The sequence below is a fragment of the Sinohyriopsis cumingii genome, chromosome 10 (genome assembly GCF_028554795.1).
Source record: "Sinohyriopsis cumingii isolate HCF-2022 chromosome 10, ASM2855479v2, whole genome shotgun sequence".
NCBI classification, from domain to species: domain Eukaryota; kingdom Metazoa; phylum Mollusca; class Bivalvia; order Unionida; family Unionidae; genus Sinohyriopsis; species Sinohyriopsis cumingii.
In genome coordinates this window covers 13,154,825-13,179,602 of record NC_142970.1, presented here as the reverse complement: position 1 = coordinate 13,179,602, position 24,778 = coordinate 13,154,825, and the positions used below count along the sequence as shown (strand labels likewise).

The 24,778-nt window shown below is 35.3% G+C and overlaps 1 protein-coding gene across 3 annotated transcripts in view; it reads right to left on the bottom strand.

Annotated features, from left to right (window-relative positions):
• Window positions 1–24,778, bottom strand: part of LOC149789618 (DNA topoisomerase 2-alpha-like) — a 78,363-nt gene that overhangs the window by 13,422 nt on the left and 40,163 nt on the right. For all 3 annotated transcript variants that reach the window (XM_089971643.1, XM_089971645.1, XM_089971644.1), the window contains exons 19-29: window positions 24,501–24,636; window positions 22,896–23,091; window positions 21,292–21,389; window positions 13,524–13,667; window positions 11,797–11,880; window positions 9,252–9,452; window positions 7,369–7,537; window positions 6,781–6,945; window positions 6,231–6,390; window positions 4,537–4,682; window positions 1,158–1,283 (exon numbers count right to left, since the gene is read on the bottom strand). In XM_089971643.1, the coding sequence (XP_089827769.1) occupies window positions 1,158–1,283; window positions 4,537–4,682; window positions 6,231–6,390; window positions 6,781–6,945; window positions 7,369–7,537; window positions 9,252–9,452; window positions 11,797–11,880; window positions 13,524–13,667; window positions 21,292–21,389; window positions 22,896–23,091; window positions 24,501–24,636 (1,625 nt within the window). The remainder of the gene's footprint in view (window positions 1–1,157; window positions 1,284–4,536; window positions 4,683–6,230; window positions 6,391–6,780; window positions 6,946–7,368; window positions 7,538–9,251; window positions 9,453–11,796; window positions 11,881–13,523; window positions 13,668–21,291; window positions 21,390–22,895; window positions 23,092–24,500; window positions 24,637–24,778) is intronic.

The window sequence follows — 24,778 nt, the reverse complement described above, 5'->3', positions numbered from 1 at the left end:
CTACTAACCTGGTTCTGCAGCTGGTCAAAATTCTTGTCATAAAGAGCAAAATCCATATATATTAAAACTAGAATACCAACATAAAATGTACTTAGAAATTATTTATATTCAGCACTCACTTCAACTAGTTTATTTGTGTAGCTTACACTCAATGATCGTGAACTGGAATTTTGCAATGATCATGGTCAGGTGCTCAGAAGTTTTGAAGTTTGAAAAGATCCATCTCCTCAAATATTTTATGTCATATAACATCCACACAAATCACACCTTAAAGTGTTTCACTTAACATCTGGTGCCATTTTCTTTAAAAGTATAGACTGGTTCACTAAATAACTAGCTTATCAAAAAATGAATCTATGAGGTAAGTTCACATTTTGAAGAAATCTTGGAAATGGGTTAAATACAATTGATATAAGGAAAGACTGCTTATGCTATTTTTATGCAACAGTCACCTTTTAATATTCTCAAATTTATATGAGCAGAATCAATGAGATAATAATAAAAATGACGAAACTTTTGATTTAGTTTAATTTTATTTTTTGATGTACCAGTCTAGCGTAAAACACAATTTGGTGAAAAAAGTATAACAATTACACCAAAAGCATTATGGATGGCATGTATGTAGATCAAATCCACACAAGCAAATAGCCAGCTCTGACAAGAACAATTATTAATTGCAAATACTTTTGCTCCACAAGGTCATGAAGAAAGGCTGTTTCATTAGGTCTCAATGTAAAGTCAAAGGTTGGCATGTCTATATTACAGTATAAAGGGAAAATCAAATGTATCTATCTTGCACCTGCAGCTAGTTCTTCTGGAGTAACCCTAATTAGACATAAAAATGTGACGTCATTAACAGGACTATACAATCAGTACTTGAAAAAGACGCTTGTCTTGTAGGACTAGGATAAAAAGAGTGCAATAAGCCCCCCCCCCCCATTTGTGTGTTTTTCATTTAGGAATAAAAACGATTTCAAGAACCATTTCTTCAATTTTCCCTCCTAACCTAAAAAGCCCAATTTTATCCATCTAAAAAAGCTGAATACATATTTTTTTCCATTACTTGCACTACTGCAAAGAGTGATCTAAGGAATGTAAAAGCTGAATTATTCAAATAGCAGGAATGGGTTTGATTATAAAATACACATGTATACTACCTTTCTTTTCCACTGCTGCTTTCTTCTGGGTTTTCTTTTCATTCTTCTCCAAGGTCGCCAGTGGTTTCATCAAGTCCACTGTGAGAGGTTCCTCATCATCACTGTCATCAAACATTGGATTTGAACCTGGAAATGAGAAACACAATCAAATATTATCATACAATCCCTAGAAAGGTACAAGTATTATAAAGTAATGTGGGGAAAAAAAGCATAATCTGAGCCTTAAAAATGTATTCTGTAAATCACATGCCACTGCATGAAAAAACATTATTTTGGCAACTAACCTGAATCTTTAGCTTGTTAAAATTCTCGTCACAAATGAGCAATGCCAAATTGATTAGTGCCAGAATACAAACACAATACATACTGATAAATTATTTATATACAACATTCATTATAACTAGTCCACATGTCTATTTTGCTAATGATCAAAAAGTCAAATCCACAAATTTTGCATTGAGCAAAACTTTGTGAGTGTTGTATTAAATGTCTCATATTCTCCATATTTAATCTGCAAAGCATATCAATTTTTCCTTTGTCTGATCCGACAGGTTTGAAGTTAAAAAAATATCCCTCCCCTCTAACATTTTTCATCCATCAATCACACTGATAAAGCCTGTTTTGCTTTACATCTGGAACCATACTTTTTAAAGTATAGACTGGTCTGCTGCCTAAATATACTATGAAAATATAATGAATCTTTGAGACAAGATTTCATACTGAAGATACCCCATCTGTTTTCTTGGAAATGTGTCTTATATATCTGCTATAAATAGAAAATAAAGTACATGCAGGTCTGACAATGAAGCCTTATGCTATCCTTATGCAGCAGTCATTCTTTTTTATAAAAAAAAATAATATTCTCAAACTTAAATGATGTGTAGTATTAAAGAGATGATAATAAAAATAACGAAGACAACTATCCAAAAAAAGATTTAATGTGAAGAAAAAAGGTGTAATACATATAAGGGCTGTTCCAGTAAAACATACCTGGGACTCAGGGAAGGCACTTTTAATGTGGGGGGTACTCAATCATAGATGCAATTTAGAATTTTCTTATTTTAATATGACCTCTGTGAAATCAAAGTACCCTGGCATATTTTTTAAAAACTGCCTTCCCTGGGTACTAAATGAAACAGCCCTAAAGGTGAGGACAAGACATAGGTGAAAAGGAAATGGTAATAATTGCGCTGATAGTGCAATGGTTGGCATGTATGTGTTATCCTGGATGCTACTATGTTTATTTTATATTTGAACAAATGCAGTATAAAATCTTATAGCAGTGATTCTATCTGTCAATGCATGAGAACATGGTTGACGTGGGTTTCACACCGTTTTCCAGCACATAAAGGCTATATATGGCAGCCAGCATAAATGGCGGAGGAATAACCACTGACCCATGGGAAGATATTGGCAAGCTTAAAAGAATTCTAGTACAAACTTCAGGAATACAGTTGTGTTTTTTATTTTTAACTTACCTTTAACAATTTAAGTCATATTCCTACAATGTCTGTAGCATGGTAGCTTGATGTCTAGCACTAGGGCATCAAGCATGATGTCCCTCCCACCTAGTCACATTCTCCTGACACCAGGCCGACCAGTCCTAACACTAACCTCTTAATGCTGAGTGCCAAGCGAGGCAGCTCTCTGTTTATAAGTCTTTGGTATGACTTGGCCAACGATCAAACGCACGACCTCCCACATCAGAGGCAGATGTTCAACCACTTAGGACACCGCAGCAACCAAGACATAGTTATATTTTTGCACATATGGTTAAGCTTTTAGCAACCAATATTAAAGTTAGTCAAACCTAGTCTTGCAATGACCTGAGACTGCTCTTTTACAGTTGTCTTGAGACTTCTAAACAGGCTGCTTACAGACAACGGCTACATGCTTAATATTGCTTGCAAAGGCTATATTTTAGTCCCCTTGACCGTGTTTCAACTATTGTGACTAGTTGTTGTTGTTGTAGGGTTTAACAACATTTTTCAGCACACGATTGGCTATACATGGCGGCCAGTATTAATGGTGGAGGACGAACCCGGGAAAACCCCCGGAAAGAACCACCGACCCATGAGAAGCTACTGGCAAGCTTTCTCACATACCCACGTTTACAAAGATTTGATAGATCTGATTTTACCTGATCCACTAACTAACTAGCTAATCAATATAATGAATCTGTGAGGCATAGTTCAAATTTTAAGAAACCCCTCCATTTTCTTGGAAATGGGTCATATATACTTGCTATAAATAGCCAATAAGGAAAGTACTCTAACGCTATTTGATTTTACCTATTCCGATAAAATTCTTCCTCAAGATAAAGGTTTAATTATTATGCTGTCTTTTGCTTATAATCAAAGGTATCCAAGATTTTGACAATATAAACCCATTTACCAAGTTTGATCGAAATTGCAAAAGAAAGATATAGTTTCAGGATGAAATGAAGTAACAAGTTCAGCTGAGGTTACATCATGCACGAGTTTCAATCATAATTACATTCAACCAAGATCCTCATGACATAAGCTGCCGCTCTGGTAGCCTAGTGGTTAGAGCGTCCGCCTCGGATGCAGGAGGTCGCGGGTTTGATCCCTGGCCGAGTCATACCAATGACTTACAAAAATGGTACTAACAGCTGCCTTGCTTGGCACTCAGCATTCACAGGTTAGTGTTAGGACTGGTCGGCCTGGTGTCAGGATAATGTGACTGGGTGGGACATCATGCTACATGTCTGCGGCATGATGCCCCAGTGCTAGACATCAGTATAAACTGCCACACTGCAGACATCATAGCGATATGACTGAAAAATTGTTAAAGCTATGTTAAAAATCCAAAACATACACACTCATGACATAAGCCTATTTACCAAGTTCGATCAAAAAAACTATTAAAAAAAATAATGCCTCTAGAGTTGTTAAAAAGCCTGCCAATCCAATCATTAGCATATTTGCCAAGTTTGATATAAATATGATCAGAAATAGTCGTTAAAGTGTTGGCAAGCTGAACCAATCAAATCCAAACCACCACAACATAATGCACTTATCTTGCCTATAGTATAAAACATATAAGCAGATATTTCAAGTTTAATAAAAACTAGATCAATAACACAGCTTCCAGAGTGGTAACAAGCTCAGCCCAACTCATACATTATCGTCTCATTTGTATGCATGAATGTTACTCATTATCAAAGACGTCCAAAGTCGACCCTATCGCCAAGGTAAGCTAACAACAGAGCAAGTAACTGAACATGCAGGTGCACATTCTGAGGTCTGTTCACAGTCAAATCCTCAAAATAAAATGACAACTCACTTAATCCTACTTTTAGAGCCCAACAATATCCACAACTGTGTTTACTTTAAAACCTGAAAATGAAAGCACTTACTGCTGTGTGGCGGAGAGGACGATTTCTCATTCAAATCATTCTTTGCAGGTTCATCAATCCAGCTTAACTTTTCCATATGACCATTCTCCTCCACTTCATCTTCTTCTTCAGATGAAATCACTGCCCTTGGCTGAGGAGCAGCCTTCCTGAAAATACAATCAAACCCACATCAGTGGCCGCCTCTATTAAGTGTGTGATTTGGAATTTTAATGTTGGTTTAACATTTTCAGTCATATCACTACGATGTCTGCAGTGTGGCAGTTTAGATATAGTGATGTCAAGCGATAGGGTATCAAGCCTCAGACATGAAGCATGATGTCCCACCAAGTCAAATTATCCTGACATCAGGCCAACCAGCCCTAACACTAACCTCTTAATGCTCAGTCTCTGGTATGACTTGGCCAGGGTTCAAATCCACAACCTCCTGCATCCGAGGCGGATGCTCTAACCACTAGGCCACCAGAGTGGTTCCAAACTAAACAGAGATCAGTAGTCATTTCTAATATCTCCAACATTTCAACATCAGTCTTTTATATGACTTGGCCAGGATTCGAACCCACAACCTCCTGCATCTGAGATAGATGCTTTAAACACTAGGTCAACCTTAAGAAAATCGTCTTTATCTTAATCATCAGCAGATTCTGTATTTTTGCTGGACTTCAGGTAAGTGGGGTGGGAGTGAGTGTCAACAAAATCATATTTAGCATTTCTTTTGTTCCATCTTAATGACTTTCATGTAAAAAAGAGGTACTAATGAATTAAGAAATATTTACAAAAGGCTGATATTGAGCATTTTGCTTAAGTTTGTCACATTTAATGTCATTTCAGGGCATGTTCACAAATGCTAGAAATGACTAAAATCATTTGGCACTTCTAAATGGTTTTAACCAATTCTTGTACAACTTATCAAGTTTCCATCTGCTATCAAAACCACTATGCCCTTTATTCAAGCTTACACAGAGGAAAATATTGTTTAATCAAGCGATTTGAGTTTCTATGGTAACCACGTTCTTCCCCTTGATACATAACAGTCAAGTCCAAATGTTCTGGTTGATCAGTGTCAATGACGAACTGCACCAAAAAATTATTAGCCCCTCACTGTAATCAACGTTCCCTGTGAAATTACAAGCCAGTTATGCTAAGAAAGTGCCATGTGAATTTTTTAGCCTGCCACTCTAATGGAATTAATAGTCATACTGAATATATATTGCAATTACAAAATTCCAGTTTTTGCAGAAGACTAAAATAAACTTTTTTGAGAAAAACTAAATTTTCAAAAGCATTTTAGATTTTCAAGGAATAGTTTGATAAAAATATAAAAGATTATAAAAAAAATATATAAAAAATAAAACTAAATTCTAGGTTTTTATTAGGACAAGTCTGTATTTTAAGGACTTTTCCAGAATTGTGTGAACCCTGAAGACAAATTTTCTAATTACATTGAGGTTATAAAAAATTCTTTGTAAGTTTTTGGAATCTTGTTTAAATAGAAATCTTTTAAAGGGATTTGTGATTACTCTTATATCATTGTGCTTAACACCTTCACTGGTATGCGATTTACAGATAGACTTTCATTAATTTTAAGTATGGTTTAATTTTAAAACACTACAACATTCTCAATATGCTTACAATCATAATACTTGTCATCTTAAAATGTAAAAATTAAAAGTCATTCTCTATAAAAACTGTCTTACTTAGCCGGGATGGTTTTCATTTTTGTATCAAAATCTTCTTTATCTGATGTGTCCATTTTTGCAGGCTCATCATCAGACTGTGTGCTCCGGAACTCTCCACCGTCACTTTCAATTCCTCCTTCCTCTTCATCCTCATCGTAGTTGTACTTAACCTTTGCAGCTGAAAAAGAAATCAAATTATAGCTCTATCCACAGTTGATGGCACATCATTTATCAGATACTGAAAAGTATCCATCAAATTAAGTTCAGCAGGTCTTTGAGATCAAGTTGTGCAAATCTTTTTCTACTTTTAGTAGGAGCTCATGTTTGACGTTAAAAGGTCGTTTCTTTTGATCTGAAAGGCATTCAGGCAAAGACACTTTCTGTCAAATTTACCCCCCCCCCCCAATGCTATTAAAGGTTTCCAAAAGATGTCATTTAGCTGAATGGACAAATGACACTGACCTGCTAATTCAAGTTTCACTATACTGGCATACAGAAAATTACCAAAATCAAGACAGGATGGATGTTTGTTTTCTTCACATCTAAATAAACAAACATATAAACTTACCAGCAGCACGCCTGGGTGCTCGTTCTAGCTTAGGCACGGATTCCAAGAAGCTACCATCCATATCGGAGATATCGGAAATATCACTTATTACATCCTCATCAGAAGACCAGGGGTTTCTTCCTTTTTTCTTGGGACTCTTCTTTGTGCCTTTAGGGGCTCGTGGCGCTGCAACAGAGGTGGATTAAATATCTTTATCTTTTACAGTTCTAACGAATAGATTCAGGTTCTGGTATTCATTTAGTTTTTTTTCTGGGAAACTAAAATCATTAAATTCTAAACCAATTATGTAATTTTTGGTGCGGCTGAAACAAAAAAAATCAGGCACCCTACTACGAGCAACTAAGTTTATATCCAGTTACATTTACCTCATGTGTGTACATTTTAAAAAAATCACTATCTGGCATGCGCCCTGAAGGATGCTACACATGCCTGCCATAAATTCTGGGCAAACCTTAGTGCAGCCACTGTATTGGCTGTTGAAAAGTGGAAAAGCCGTTTTTGGAGTCTTCCATATATCTGGAATAAGTTTACCACTAATGGACACCACTTGTCCTGAAACATTCCAAATTAAAGTTTGTCTACAAATACCTCTTGGTTTCTTTTCTTTCTTGGGTTGTTGTTCTCCAATTTTTATTTCATCTTTCAGCTCCTTCTTTAAGTTCAACCTATCCATAAGGCTCTTGGGTTCTTCCTCCTCCTCCTCATCCTTCATAAAGTCCAGGATGTTGCCTCCGTCCTGATGTGCCTCTCGCTTGTCCTGATGTGAATTTATATGCAACAATTACATTTGAAACATGGCAGAATGCATGGCTACAAAGTAACACAACCAAGAAATCACAACTTGCTAGTCTTGATGTGGATTTATATGCAACAATTACATTCGAAACATGGCAGAATGCATGGCTACAAAGTAACATAACCAAGAAATCACAACTTGATAGTCCTGATGTGGATTTATATGCAACAATTACATTCGCAACATGGCAGAATGCATGGCTACAGAGTAACACAACCAAGAAATCACATTTTTTTACAGTTCATAGCAGATATTGGCCTAATTACTAACACTCTGAAATTTTAAGATTAAAGTCATGTACGAGAGGCCCAAGTGGGCATGATATCACTCCTCTGGCTGTCTTCTGCCTACTAGTCAGGTAAAATTGTAGTTGCTCAAGAATATGGGTCAGTATAATGCTTTCTGTTGAAATTTGATTTGATAAATTTTGAAAACTACTGCTGCAAAGTTTCTTTAAAATTTTCATCCACATCTGACGGCACATCCGTTTCTGAATGACCTGTATGCTAGGATTGGTTCTGTCAATGTTGGTAAACTTGTTGTTCTTTATAGCTAAAGTCCTCTTCATGTTTTTGCCAATTTTAATAATGACATAAATCTAATTTTGGACCGGCATAATCTAAACAAATGAGAAAGGTTTTCAAACTAAGATGTTTCGTCAAATTCTGTTAAGCAGAATTTTGCAATAAAGTTGTATAAATGTTTTTTCTTTCTTCTTTTTTAAATATATTTTTTGCAATGGTCAACATCATTTGTTCAAAATGTATTGACCCTTATGCCATAATTCTTTCTGTCAAATTTTGTTAATAAAAGAAGACATTCAAACATTTTTATATCTTAGTTTTTTTTACCCATGCTGGATCGACAACACTTTAAAATTTATTTGAGGTCTTCATGACAGGTTGCTTTCAGTACAATTACATGGATTTTTTTGTGTGTAGCAGTTGTTCAATGGTTTCTCTTTTACTAACTGCATTGTATGGGATGACAGATTGGAATCCGCTAATTCCTGAATGCTTCTGTACAATCATTATCAAGTTGGTTAGGCATTTTTATGCGTGAAAGGACACATGAAAAAGAACAGACAATACTATAAAAGTATACATGCAGGTTGTGTGTATGTATGCATGTGCAGGAGTGTTTGGTAAGAAATGACGAAATACTTAGCTGTTGTTACTATCTTGCTTTGCTCATGTCCGCATTAAGAAATGTTATCCTCTCACTGAGACAATGTTCTAAAAAGTTTAGGCAGAAACCAAACATAGGAGATCTGCAAGCACAAGTCCACTTTGCTTCCTATACGATTAAATATCAGTTAAGCACATATACTGAAACAAGAAATGGAATGGTTTATATTCTAACCCAGAAATTGCAGTTCTGATGCATCGAGTCTACTTTTTCACTATTTTACACAGAAACTATACCCAGAAAGTAGGTCAGTGATAATTTTAGTGTACAACACATGTTCAGCCCAAGTCAAACTTACAGGCATTTTTTCAGTGGGTGAAATAATATTGGTGTTATAGCCAAGACAAGGAAAAGGGATTCATGGATGCACAGACAGACAGATGGAAAAGGTGAATCCTGTAAAATGTCTGCTTCTCAAAATTGGGTACAAGAAAAGTAAGAAGGAAAGTCCACAATGATTTCTTTTCCTATTTTACTCATTGCACACCTTCAGTTTTTGCTTCCTGATGGCTTCTTTCTCTGCCTTCAGTTTGAAGGCTGAGTCAACTCGTGGAACAACTCTGCGTCCCATTGGTGAAGGTTTAGTTTCTTCAATGGCGATCTTTCTTGGTTTACCCTTGCCCTTTGCAATCTTTATTGGCTTATTTAAGTGTGCAACGTCGTCATCTCTTTCCTGCTTCTCAACAACCTGTATATGTATATAGAAAAGTTTTATGAACAATATTTCATTTCAAAATAAGACGACAATGCTTTATTAATTTTCATGTTTTGCAAAGTGGGGAAAAGTGTGCTGAACAAGTCTTAGCAAAACAAATACAGAAGTTGCAATTACTTCCATCACAAAATACTCGCATTTCCTACTCAATTGTTCTGAAAATGCCCTGAACAAAATTCTGATAATTCAGTGAATTATTGGAACATTACAATGATCAGAACTTCAGAAAAGCTCCAGAAGTATCACTTTTTATATTTCACTTACTCCATTTACCTTACCCACCCCCATCCCAAATAACGGCCACTTTTACTAATATAGTCTTTAGGATATTTTTTAAAACAAATAAGTTATATACAATTGCCAAACTGAAGCGACAATAGTGCTTGTATTGAAACAGGCAGTCACTAATTTTGAATTCTAAAAAGCAGTACCTATGCACTGTATCAAAAGTAATGAATATTTTTAAAAATCCTGTTCTTGACTATTTAGGTTAGTATGACTACTGTATTTTTTTAAGGTTAGTATGACTATTTTATTATTTAGGTTAGTTGTTTTTTCAGCACAAGATAGACTATACATGGTGGCCAGAATAAATGGTGGAGGAAGAACCCGGGAAAAACCACGAAAAGAACCACTGACCCACGAGAAGCTAATGGCATGCTTTCTCACATACCCACATTGGCTGAACCCGAGACTCAAACCCACGCAGAGCAAGGTGAGATGGCAATTATCCATAACGGTGAGCGCTTTAGACCATTCGGGGCCCCTTATTTACGTTAGCATGACTATTGCATTATTTCGGTAATATAACTATTATAACATTTCAGTAAGCGTAACTATTGTATTATTTAGGTTGGTATAACCACTGTGCTATTTAGGTTAGTACGACTATTGTGTTATTTAGGCTAGAGAAAGGAACATGTCGCAAATTAACAAGCCATACAAATATATTTCATAATAAGCTCACAACACTATTCTCTGGTCTACCAACTAAAATTAATGGTAATGAGAAATCTTACAAGTGCACTCATTTCAAATGAAATTTATGAAACTAACTGCATAATTTTAATCTTTTTTTTTCTAAGGCTCAAAAAAGATTACGCATCTCAACCAGCTTTGACAGAACAGGCAAATGCTAGGTGTGATGGACTCAAAGAGTGATGTTTTATCAGAATTCTGTACCATGCTGATCTTCAAAGGAAACTTTATTATATCATGAATGTAATTGATTTTTCAGCCACAAAAAAACGTGAACAAGTTAAATCACATTTATCAGCGGGTAAACAACTTGCAAATGTTGATCTCTTTTTTGCATAATTAACATTTTTTAAACAAACAAATACAAGGAAATGTGAACAAGGGAAGTACTTCTGTGGTGATAGTCTACTATCACCTGTTCATAACAATCATGCAACTAATGAAGACAAATCCGTCCACAACACATTAGTGTACCACTTAGATACTTGCTGATATTTCTCACAGCTTCTGAGTTATGGTCAGTTGAAGGGACCTTTTAAGTATTATATGCAGAATACTTCTGAATCAAATCCAATGCTTGACAATTTCTAAATCCATGTGAACTGAAGTAGCATAACCCAACCTCCAGTCACCATTTAGTGGCTACACAATGCTTTCCGTCAGATCCAGCAACCAATCCAATGAGATTTCAGTGGAATTTAACGTTTCCTTTGCTCTGGTCATGTGACCCAACTCACAAAATATTATCTGCCATTATTACTGGCTTTTAACTAATCATCCATTAAATTACCTGGATTTAAAAATTCACTACAATAGTAAGTTGAAATATTTTTTTTATGGTTAGGTATAGATGCTTGCTTCCAATGTGCATGTGACATGCACATGAAAAGTCACTGGTGGTCGAGTCTAGTCACATCTAGTCAAATCAACCAAAATAATAAAATGAGAAAATAAGCAAAAGCGGATATAACAGTAGCCATTAAATCTGAAATTGTGACAGATTGCAGGGTTATGTTCTCCCTCACAAATTTAAAGATTTCAAACATAGGATCTGATCCAGAGATATATATTTAGTACATATCACCGATAGGCTCCTTCAACTGATCTGGACTCAAGTCACTAGAAATACCAGTAGTGTTTGAAATTTAACTAATGTACCATGGACAGACTTGACTGTAAATAGCCCAATTATATGAAGAGGTAATATCAGACCCCAAATCACTTCTCAGTATCAGTACGGGTTTTGGGTCATTTTACTAGATTACTGTTATGACAGCGGAGATCAGAATTAGAAAATCTACAAAAAAGTTTAAGACAAAGGTGAAAATAAGACTCTTACATCCAGTTCCGCTAAGAATTTCTCCAAATCGTCAGACCACAGATCTGTTGGTGTTTTCCTCTTCAATTCCGCTAATTCAGCAGCCTGTAATTTAACAGTGAAGAATAAAAAGATTCTAAAATACTCCTTTTTTAAATAAAAAACTATTTAGAGTGTAATCAACTGGGTTTCTTGTTATCTAGATCGTATTTTAAGGCGGCAAACATCACACTATCATACTGAAAAACTCACCTGTGTCTGAAAAGCTCTTAAAAAATTTATCCCCAGTTATTTTATTTTCTATGATCCCAATGGGGCCCCATCCATAGATTTGGAAGTTTTCATTAGGAAGCTTACAATTTGGGGGAATTTATTAACACACATTTTAAACATTGAAGATTCAAGTACCCATACCTATTGTCATTTATAAGAAAATAATATTAAAAATAATATTTGTTTCTAACCACCAATATGTCATGCCTCAAAATTTTTCTTTCATTTTATTTCAGATTAATATTTCCAATATTTTATTATTTATCATTTCAAATTTAACTTAAAAAATTATATCAATACTTTAGACTGTACAATAAGTTTACAATGGGGCAAAATTGATCCTTTATTCTGTAATAAAACCTATTTTAATAATAAAATACCAAAAAATACATACTAGATTCACCATCTGCATCACGCCAAACATAAAATGTTCCAAGTTAAGTTAAACATCATTAATTTATAAATTCAAATTTAATAAATAAAAAATTATCTATATTTAATGGGACTAGAATATTGACCATTACCTACCAACCAGACTTCAGTCAACAAACTGGAATACTTATTGTATTGAACAGAATGTCTTTTTTTACACAAAAAAAAAACGATTTGATATATTAAAAGCTGATTTAGATTTATATTTTTTTAAAAATGTAGCCTTAATAATTTTCTAGTCATATTGTTACGATGTTTGCAGGGGCAGTTTTAAGTGATGACTAGCACTGGGGAATCATCCCGCAGCATATCCAACCAGTCACTTTATCCTGACACCAGGCTAATATTAGCCTCTTAATGCTGAGTGCCTAGCGATGCAGCTATTAGTACCATTTTTAGAAGTCTTTGGTATGACTTGGCCGGGGTTTGAACCTTAGCCGTCCCACATTCGGGATGGATTCTCTAACCACTAGGCCACTGGAGCGGTCCACATTAGTAGTTGAAAAAGTCATTTAGTATTCCATCCTAGACCAAGCATACCTTGGGAGATGAATATTAGGCGATGGGTTAAATTTAAGCGCTTCAAAGCACAAAATGTGCATATGAATCATTACCAATACGTACTTTTAACTATTCAAACAGATAAAACTAAATGTCTAATCAACACAGGACTATTTAACTGTCATTATGAAAATGAATATCTGTCTGATCTCATCAGCTATTTGACAATGGAATGAGCACAAAGTTTTGGCAAGCAAATTTACTAACTCTATTAACGTATTTAAAATTAAAAATTCTTGTGGCAACAATAGAACCTGGAGTTGCCAGTTAGCTGTTTTTAATATAAAAGGATCATCCCTGTGAAACTTTGTCAATGTATTTCACAATGTAGAATTTTCCCAATTTCTTTAAAAAAAAAAAATAATTATGAAGATTTTTTGGATTTCTTAATATTAAAGGTGGTTTGATGTTCCCATGCACTCAAATAAAAAACTGCCATTCCCTTGATATAAAGGTATATGGACACAGCCACAAATATCTACCTTCTTGTCCCTCTGCTTCAGGAGCTCATCCTTGCGTTCTTTGGTCAAGTTCCAGAGAGGCATGCCCAGGATGTAGTTGAAATCGGGTCCTGAGGAGGTGTCTTCCTTGTTTTCATCATCGCTGTCTTCTGAATCACTTACTGCCTGCAACCGAATATTGTAAACAACAAATAAATAAGAATGACAAAATTTTCAACTATATGTCTGTAATTTGTGTTTTTATTCCTTAAGTCCATATTTTACAGGTAATTGCTGTATGACTTGGTGCAAAATTGTAAGGGTTTGCAGGTCTGGCAATGACCAACAAGCTACAACTTATAAAGATCTCACCATTCGTATGTGTAAATAGATTCCTATATTTCTGAAAATAACTTAACAACCAAACTTTCAAATCCTTCATGACTACACATGAAAGCTTCAAGAATAAAACTGGTCCAACTTTATGTTCTTCACTTACGGACCAAAGATTCATTTTCAAGATATGCATCTCTTTTGTTTACACATTTAAAAGTGAATATATTAACTTCCTTGAGAAAACACATGCAGATAGCTGTCCCATAATCATGCTTGACCAGACCACAACATAAAAACACAAGCAAAAGGTTACACAACCAATAAGCATGAGGACAAAAAGCCAATTAACACTTGCTGCATATATATTTACCAGCTTTGAATACAAAAATCAATCTGCACATGACACAGCCCAACCTTCAGCTTGGCTTCTGATGGTAAATTCAACTTATAAAAACATATGCTGATAAGTTGGGTGGGAGAAGGTAGATGAAACAAAAATCCACATAGTGAGAATACTGAAGGGCTGTAATAATGCTAATTTGCCAGATGAATTTGTAAAATTTAATTAACTGTCCCTTTGGCTATCATTTACATGTTTCCGTGAATTGTTTTTAATTCTAAACTTTCTTTTGTACTGAATAGAGAATTTATCTTAACATTTGAAATATATTTATTTGAAAAATGATTAGGGTTTCCTTTTAACGGCCCTTTTATTATTGCTTTAACTATTAACGTTGATTCGGGAAGTGGCCACATCATAGTCAACTGAAATTGAGCAATCTAGAGCAAAAGTGTTCAAAGTTCTTGCAAATGAAGACCTGTTTTTAACTCTTACTTTTACTCATCAATATATATCAGCAATGAAAACAAGACAAGCAAAAGCAATTTTATTTCATGCACAACAACTTACTCCTCTTTTGTCCTTGGTTTGCAATGGAGAAAGGGAAAATTTTATTTGCCACAATTCCAATGATTTCCTTCTCTAACAGATCACTCGTGTGTAGGATAAAAATACTACAAATTTGTATATGTAAAAAAAGGTCGGTAGTTTTCTTAGATCATCCAGCTTTTATAATTAGCTCTCTAGAAATCAATGTGCCTGCCAGAAAACTCACAAAATTCAAATTCTTGAAGGTCAGATGCAATGAGAGTGGGTCATTAAAACTATAGAATGGTTTTTCAATGCTGAGCAAGACTGAGGTCACTGAAATTAAAACCCTGAACCTTAGTTGGTATTATACTGAAATTTTGTGGCAAAATTACAGTAAAATTGTAGCAGTAAACAGTTGTCTCACAGCATGTAGCAAACTGCTATTCCTTTAATCAGCAATAGCAAGGGATTATCCAAGAGGGTTAACATCTATTTCCAGGGGAGGTAAATCTAGCTAAAAGCTACCCATAAACTTTATTAAAATCTCCCAAACAATAAATTTCTATTGTCACCACTATCCTTTTCTGAAGAAAAAAAGATTAAAACGATGGTTAGTATCTTAGATAGTTCGTTAAGGAAATTTTTCACAAACTGTTTTTCATTTAATTTTATCAAGAATGCCACTACCAGCACAAAACGATAGACCCTGACATCTACCTCAGTTTCATAGTGTCACTTCTGTCATAGCTATGTTCATTTTTTTGGGGAAAAAAGGTGACAAGATAACCATGAAAAATTAAGATATGCTAAATCCAGACTAATTTTTTAATTTGCTGATTCCTTGCAATTTAAAAAGAGAAGACAGTTGCAAAAATCAACTCGGGATTGAAGTGGGATTTAGAGAAAAGGAAGAGCACCACATAGTGAGCAGTGTAAAATAAGGCAATAGCTGTGAATGTACTACAATGATTAAAATATCATGAAAACAGCAATGAGCATTATATGATAGTCATGTGACCTTTTTCCCCACTAATGGTTTTGACCTTTGGGGAGCTCACCAGATAATATGTACTTTTGAGAGAGTAACGTATGTAAGGAGAAGTAGTTCGCATTTAAAACATGTACAATGGAGAGAATGTTGGCATACCTCTATGATACATTAATGTAATGTGGATGATATTTCTTTTGGATATTGTACTTTTGGAAATTTTACATGATTTAAGCACACTGCCAACTAAAATGACTGCTCCCTTGTGTTAAAAAATCAGCCTGAATTAGTCTAAAGTACACTATACATAGCAGCTATTAAAATAGGGAAAATGAATTTTGCCAGACTAGACAATACCAGCTTCTGAAAGTGCAATGAATGAACTACAAAATACATAAAATGTAAAAAAAGTTATGGGCTCTTTTTTATACAATTTACCTCTGAAGTTCAGGTGGTGAAAATGACCAAGTAGAGCTAGCACTTTTTTGAAAGGTGCACATTTGAAGTAAGGCCAAGCTGTATACTCTATAACCCATAGTACACCCATCAATCATACACCAAAATAAAGGGAATTAAAGGTTCTTTGCATTATACCTAAGATATACAAGGTCTTTTTTAAATAGCCAGTATAACCAGTGAGGAAAGCCGGGGAAATTCTTTTTCTTTAAAATCCTAACCCTATGCAAAATACAAAACTGTAGAGCACCACCTATGCTAGCGTATGTATCTGTAGTTGTTCGAAGGTGATAGCATGTGGTCTGGATAAGAAAATGGGAGACTGACTTGCTTTATCCCTTACTGTAACCTGCCACTGAGTAAAGGGGGAGGTGTAACGTCTGAATATATGAGACTATCCAAGTCAAGATACAGTATATACATACTTGTAAGTAGAGTCCAACTACAAACAACACAGACCCTAATTTACCATAGCAAAATGTGACAGTATTTCAGAGTTAATGTTTTTGTTCTAATGATCACTAACAAACTACAAAGATCCAGATCCAGGTCTGTGCAATCTGCAGCTGACTTGACATGCAAGTATACACATTATATAAAATATTAAAAGTTTTATTAAAATATTTTCAGTGGTTTAAAGGTTATACCTACCTATACATGGATGGAAGTCAATGATTTATCATTTTCTATATATGACCTGACCTGTATGCATGTAACTATGCAGGAATGGTTATGCTATGTGACAATGTCTATTCACGAGATGTAACTTTAAGCAGGAGTAATTATGCAGACCTGCCAACCCTGACGAGTCTGTCTCAGTAAGGCAGTTGATTTTTTGCTGTAAGATTAACCAGTTTTCAGTAAGGTGTAACAAAATATCAGTAACTGATATTGTAAAGCTGGAAAACGTGTACAGGTGTGTGATTTGGACTTCTAACGTAGCTTTAACAATTTTTCAGTCATATTGCTACAATGTCTGCAGTGTGGCAGTTTAGTCATGTAGCATCATGTCCCACCCAGTAACATTATCCTGACACCAGGCTGACCAATCCTAACACTAACCTCTTAATGCTGAGCACAAAGCGAGGCACCTATTGGTACCATTTTTTAAAAAAAAGCCTTTTAGTATAATTTGCCTGTTAGCAGCTCAATGGCTTGTTGCTATCTCTCAACTTGACATAATTCTTGGAAATTCTTTTCCATTTCACATGACGATGGCAATAATATCTCCTGCCATGAGACATACTCAAATTGGCCTGTGATGTCCAATAAACTTAATTGTGTCCTTTCCAGCTTTTATTCACAAGTATCTGAATACTCCTTTTTATTCTTCTGTGTTGATTATTTATAATTTTCTAGAAGCTTATTTTCCCTTTTGTCTTAAACATGCATCGCTTTCTGGACGCCATTTTAAAAAATTCTATAATCAACAGTTTGATCATGCAGACGCTTCACATGAATAAAAAGGTGCAGTTTAAAGCATCTGGGGTGATGCTGTAAAGTTAGTCTGGTTCCCTTACTAATTTCACTAATTCTAAGATGAAACCCGGATCCAAATAAAACACAGATGAACCAATTATCTGGATTTTTCAGCAACGATCATTTTTCTGTAGTTTTTGTTAGTATGCCACAAGTCCGTATTTTAAGGACAATTTTCGTAAGACTTGCAGCAAAATTGTAAGAGTTTGGCAGGTCTGGTTATGGTATGTAACATGCTGTTTATTCATGGCATGTAATTATAAAGGAGAGTGGTTATGGTATGTGACAATTGTCTATTCATGACAAATAACTGCATGCAGGGGAGTGGTTATGGTGTGACATACTGTCTATTCATGACATGTAACTATACAGGAGAGCGGTTATGGTGTGATTTACCATCTATTCATGACATGTAACTATAGAGGGGAGTGGTTATGGTATGTGACAATTGTCTATTCATGACAAATAACCGCATGCAGGGGAGTGGTTATGGTATGTGACATACTGTCTATTCATGACATGTAACTATAAAGGAGAGTGGTTATGGTATGTGACAATTGTCTATTCATGACAAGTAACTGCATGCAAAAGAGTGGTTATGGTATGTGACATACCATCTATTCATGACATGTAACTGTACAGGGGAGTGGTTATGGTATGTGACATACCATCTATTCATGACATAACTATACGGAAGAGTGGTTACGGTATGTGACAATTGTCTATTCATGACAAGTAACTGCATGCAAAAGAGTGGTTATGGTATGTGACATACTGTCTATTCATGACATGTAACTATACAGGGGAGTGGTTATGGTATGTGACATACCATCTATTCATGACATGTAACTATACAAGAGAGTGGTTATGGTATGTGACATACCATCTATTCATGACATGTAACTATACAAGAGAGTGGTTATGGTATGTGACATACCATCTATTCATGACATGTAACTGTACAGGAGAGTGGTTATGGTATGTGACATACCATCTATTCATGACATGTAACTATACAGGAGAGTGGTTATGGTATGTGACATACCATCTATTCATGACATGTAACTATACAGGAGAGTGGTTATGGTATGTGACATACTGTCTATTCATGACATGCAACTGCTTAAAGTTTCATTACAATATCTTACAGTGGTTTACAGGGTTAGAGTGTGTTAATCAAATCAAATCTCTTACTGACTTAAGCATGCAAATGATGTAAAGGCTTTTTTGTGTGTGTCATTAACAATGCACTCATGATATCTGTGTCCTTTCAAATTTTACTGACCTAAACTGCACATGGTTGCATCTGGAGAAAAACGTGCTATATAACTGCTATTAACTGTCAAAAGACATTAAAATTGGCAATCTTACATTTTTCCATTAAATGTACCAAAAAATGATACACTATGTTATAAAAAGCACACTTTAACAAAGGTGAAAATAATCAAGAAGCCCAAACTGGTGAGATACTCAGATTTTGTGCATGGATTAGTGAACAAATCTATTTTAGTTTTTAAGTGTAGGAAATTAACAGCAGCAAAGCAGAAAACAAAACTAAAGGCAGTGAGTTGTTGCAAGTTGTTGTTGTTGTTGTGGGGTTTAACACCATTTTTCAGCACACGATAGGCTATACATGGCGGCCAGTATTAATGGTGGAGGAAGAACCCAGGAAAACCCCGGGAAGAACCACCGACCCACGAGAAGCTACTGGCATGCTTTCTCACATATTCACATTTGCCGAATCCTGGACTTGAACCCATGCAGACAGAGATGAGATGGCAGTGATCCATAATGGAGAGCGCTTTAGACCACTCGGGGCCCCAAGTTGTTGCAAGTAACATCTTCACACTTGTCAGAGGAGAATATCATATGACCCTGTATAAATGCATGTCTCATTTTGTCCTGGTGGTGATTTCAGACTTGGACATGTATGTGTGTGTGCGTGCATGCGAGTCAGATGTATTTTTTAAAACTTTTAAAACAAGATTTTCATTCCTTGGAATAAAGGACTTGGATTGGGCATAGTGCTGGAATGCCCTGTAACAAGGAACTAGGATTCGGCATGTTGCCACCTGTGGAGGGATTAGGTATTGCCTCAGAAGACAGGACTAGGATTGTACATAGTGACACCTACTGGGATGGTGGGATTGGGCATAGTGACACCTACAGGGGTGGTGGGATTAGGCATAGTAACACCTATTGGGGTGGTTGATGGTATTTCCTGGAAGGCAGGACAGGGCATGTTGACACTTAATGGGGAAGGGTTAATACAAGTGTAAGCATAATGCTGCTTTGCTGTGGACTTCAAGTCCACCTTCATTTGCCCCTAAGTATCTTTTGAAAGATGAAGAACAATAAAAAAAAGTAGAAAAATGCAGGTAAAGCACAAGCCTCATTCATTCTTTACTTACGTTTTTCTCCTATGTTTTATTAAAAGAGATAGCAAAAAAGGGTTTGATTAAAAAATATATGTAATTAAGTGAAGCTATTATATAAAAACTTGTAATTTCATTTTTAAACATTGAAGATTCAAGTACCAAGACCTACTGTCATTTAAAAAAAAAAAAATATTAATTCACTTTCATTTTATCATTATCACACCTTGTCAGAGGCCCTGACTGGCCTAGTGGACAGAAGCACTTGCCTTTAGTAATCCCTGCAATCTCACCTCTGGATTTGAGTCTTGGACTCTTCCTCCATCAGTTATACTTTGGGCCAAGTATAGCCCATCATGCAGACCTGCTCAGTAAGGAAGTTGATTTTTTCCCCATAAGATTCACCAATTTTCAGCAAGGTGTAACAAAATATCAATAACTGCTATTGTAAAGCTGGAAAACGTAATTAAAAGTTCAAAGCATCAATGATAAACATTATGTTCAACTGAAAAGTTTGTAAAGTATGCATAGACTTTATTTACCACTAGTACAGCTGCACAAACTCTAGTTCCAAACCTTATGCAGCTCAATGGCTTGTTGCTATCTCTCAACTTGACATAATTCTTGGAAATTCTTTTCCATTTCACATGACAATGTTAATCATATCTCCTGCCACAAGTCATACTCAAATTGGCATGTCCAATAAATGTAATTGTGTCCCTTCCAGCTTTTATTCACAAGAATCTGTATACTCCTTTTATTCCTCTGTGTTGATTATTAACACTTTTCTAGAAGCTTATTTTCCCTTTCATCTTAAACATGCATCGCTTTCTGGACACCATTTAAAACAAATTCTGTAATCAACAATTTGATCATGCAGACACTTCACATGAATAAAAAGGTGTAGTTTAAAGCATCTGAGGTGCTGTTGTAAAGTTAGTCTGGTTCCCTTACTAATTTCACTAATTCCAAGATGAACCCGGATCCAAATAAAACACGGATGAACCAATAATCTGTTTTTTATTTGGCAACAATCATTTTTCTGCTGTTTTTCCTAGTATGCCACAAGTCCATATTTTAAGGGTAACTTTCGCAAGATTTACAGCAAAATCTTAAGTGTTAGCAGGTCTGCATCATGTGCAGAAAAATGGCACTGAACCCACAGTATCCCTCTTGATAATTTTATACTGGACACAATGTATAGGGATTCAGAAGAAAAGAATGAATATCAGTGTCATTAGAGAAGAAAAATCATAAATGGTAACAATAGGATTAGTGCAGATACATTTTCCTTTTATTATTTACCTTTCCTTTACACTGTGATTCCTTCCAGGCCTTGATAGGATCAGAATCATACCCCCTTCTGACCAACAGTTGGATCAGTTCCTTTTTGGGCTTGTTTTCTTGTTGAAAAAAAAAGAAGAGATACAAATATAAATGAGTTTGAGGAACAGGAACATAGAGCACTTTAAATTACCTAGACCAAAAACCAAAAAAGGTTAACACTAATGCTTAACATCGAGAATGGACTTATTCACTAATAGTCAAAAAGAATTTCCAGGAATGCAAGAAAAGACATTTTTTAAATAACTTTTGAATGCTGAAATCCTCTTGGATATTCTTGAGCAAGATTTTCAATTTAGCAAATGGTACCATACCATTTTTTAAATCCAATGACAGAACATCTGTAGAACACTTGGTGAAAACCCCATATTAATATCACCACCCAATCAGGAGAATTAGTTACAAGATTTTTAATGTTTGTTGCGGTAATCAAATTTTGAGGTCAGATCGGCACAATTTCACGCAAGACCAACTAGATACTGTTCTTAGTCTACTTGTGAAAACCCCATTTTGTTACGACTTGCCATTTATTAGGAGTTGCAATTATAAAAAATGGATAACATGTGCAATAGTGGATTTCAGATTGACATCAATTTCATTCAGTACCAACTAGAGATTAAGTCTCCTAGTGAAAATCTAATGTCGATATGACATTTCATTCAGGATAAGCAGCGATAAGATTTTCAAGATGGCCACTGTGGTGGCTATAATGGACGTATGAGCAGCATGATTTCATTTCGGACCAACAAGACCTTGAGGTGAACGTGTTTGTAAAGTTTCATGCAATGCTGCAAATAGTTTAAGAGTTGCAATAACAAAACTTGACCTATGAGATAGATGACAGACAACAGGCCATCCCATAAACTCTTCTGTGACCAAAGTTAAAAAGGATTTCAAAGAATGTGGTTTTTCAACTTCTTTATCACATTCCAATCAGCCTGTTTTCCAATGATGAAAACCAATGGAAAATATCTAGCCTTAAACTCATGACGGACTAATGACATTAATATAGCACAAAAACCAGTCCATGAATAAGCTACAGGTTTATATGGCATCTTCTCACATATAGCATCACAATTATCACTGATTTTTCTATATCACTTTAATTTCAATAGCTATGATATTTAATCTGTGTTAACCATATTTCCAAGTCTAAAGCCACTTTTTAGGAACAAATTCAACACTGTATGCTCTTTAAGCATGGAAAACAATTGCAATGGATATTATGTCCATTTTCATGTTTTATCATAACTGACTAGGTGTCATCTTTTTATTTCAAACTATGCTTTGTAGTTAGAAACATGAAAACATCCTCAGGAACAGAATTCTCCTATTATGCATATAAAAGATTCTATTAGTTTCCACACACAAATCATGAAATACATGCATATCTTGGCAAAATCTTCAGACAAGCCTAAATACAGCCACACAAGTTAAGAAAATTAGTTTCTAAAGATTAATATGGAATCTAAATATTTTCAACAATGCGCTAGCAACTGTGGGAAAAGAAAAAAAAGGCATTAGTAGGTCTTGCTATCATAGATGAGACAGAAAATGAGACCAACCAACAACAACAGTTCCATCAATTTTCTCCATGATGAATCGTGCGATATTGTCCAGTTTCAATGACTCCGCTGCAATCATACCCTCCAGGTAAGCTTTCCTCTTTTTGTAGTAATCAAGCCGCACATCAAAGAATTCCTGCAGGATTTCATCCACTTTGTTGTAGCGCTTGATACATCCATTGTGATCAAACAAAACCTAAGTAAAGTTATAAATATTCCGATAAATAAATTGTGCAAATTGCAGACTCAACTTCCATGACCCACCCATTCCATTACCCATACCTGACATGATCTATATCCAGTTTTTTTTTAGTACAACTACCAATAAATTCATGGTTAATGAGACTCATATCTATATTTTGTTTTAAAAAAGAAGGAAAAATCTGGGATGAATGAAAGCCACTAGTAAACCAAAATTAAGTGATTATCAAAATTTGGATGCTAAACTAGAATACAAACTTTACAAGGCCACAAATCAAGTTTAAAAGCAGAATTAAAAAAAATATAAAAACTTAATAGGTAACTCATGAAAAGCTCTAAAGGCTGTTGAATTTGATCAGTGTAGCAATCTCTCCCCCCATCCCTACTAACAATGTTTACAGCTTTAATCTGCACAACAAAAATTCCCTTTTGTTGTTTTAGAAATACATTACACAGACAAAAGATGCAATCTGAAGTATTAGATGCAATAGAAAAACGTGTAAAAGGTTACTTGTTCTAAACTGTTGAACACTTTTGGAATTTATTTTCATGAATACAGTGATAAGGGCTTAGATGTTCAGTGATAACTGTACTGGCAAAAATGGGGGGGGGGGGGGAATCCATGCAAACATAGGTTTTCCGCTGCAACCAAACACACTACAAACAAATTTAAACCAAGAAAAAGTTTTAAGTAGATATAAGGAAATATTTCACACAAGAAGTGGAAACATTTTGTATTGTGAAAACACATTTTCCCTTCACCTGTGTAATATATTATTTCCATAATCTGTGCTTTTATTCTGTCGTTATATAAAGAATCATTTCCTTATGACTTAGGCAAAATCTTAAGGGTTGGCAGGTGTTAATATAGTTGTTCAAGTAATATATATGTCTATTTTGTTAATGCAGGAAAAAAGTGTCTAGTAACCAAAATACTAATTTAGGCAGCTGTCTGGAACTGAAAACTTTGTAAACCCAAGCCATTTTCATATGGGAGGAAGACAGACTACAAACAATGACACCAACAAACACACGCACATCAAGTTTTTACTATCCACACTGAATGGGGAAATGGAGCAAATGAGATGATAATCAGCTTGGGCGAGTTGACTTGGGGACAAAAATGCATAAAAACAAATAACACTAACCTTGCTGCGTATGGAGATGGAAATATAACGCTTGATTTGAAATTGTGATTCTCAGTTTGCACCAATTTCTTTGGTCAGATAAACAGCACCAATTACTCCAAGGACAGACAGATAAGCAGTATTAATTTCTCCAAGGTCAGACAAACATTGCCAATTTGCCCAATGACAGAAAAATAAACAGCGCAGATTTCTCCAATGACAGACAGATAAACAGTGCCCATTTACCCAATGACAGACAGACAAACAGCATACTGACCATACTGCTTGTGGAGATAGAGGTCTGGAGCTTAAAGACCTTGTGAAGTCCCTGTTCCTCGGCCTGGGCAAGTTTATCAGGAGACATTTTCACTACAAACTTCACTGTAGTGTCCGTATGATACTCCTTGTAGTCCCTATAAAAAAATAACAATTATTATCCTTCATATTATCCTTCACTATGATAGCCCAGTAATCAGAGGATTATGTTAGTAGTACTTGATTATTCATTTCTTTAATAAACACGCATGTCTAATTAAATGGTGATTCATACACCTG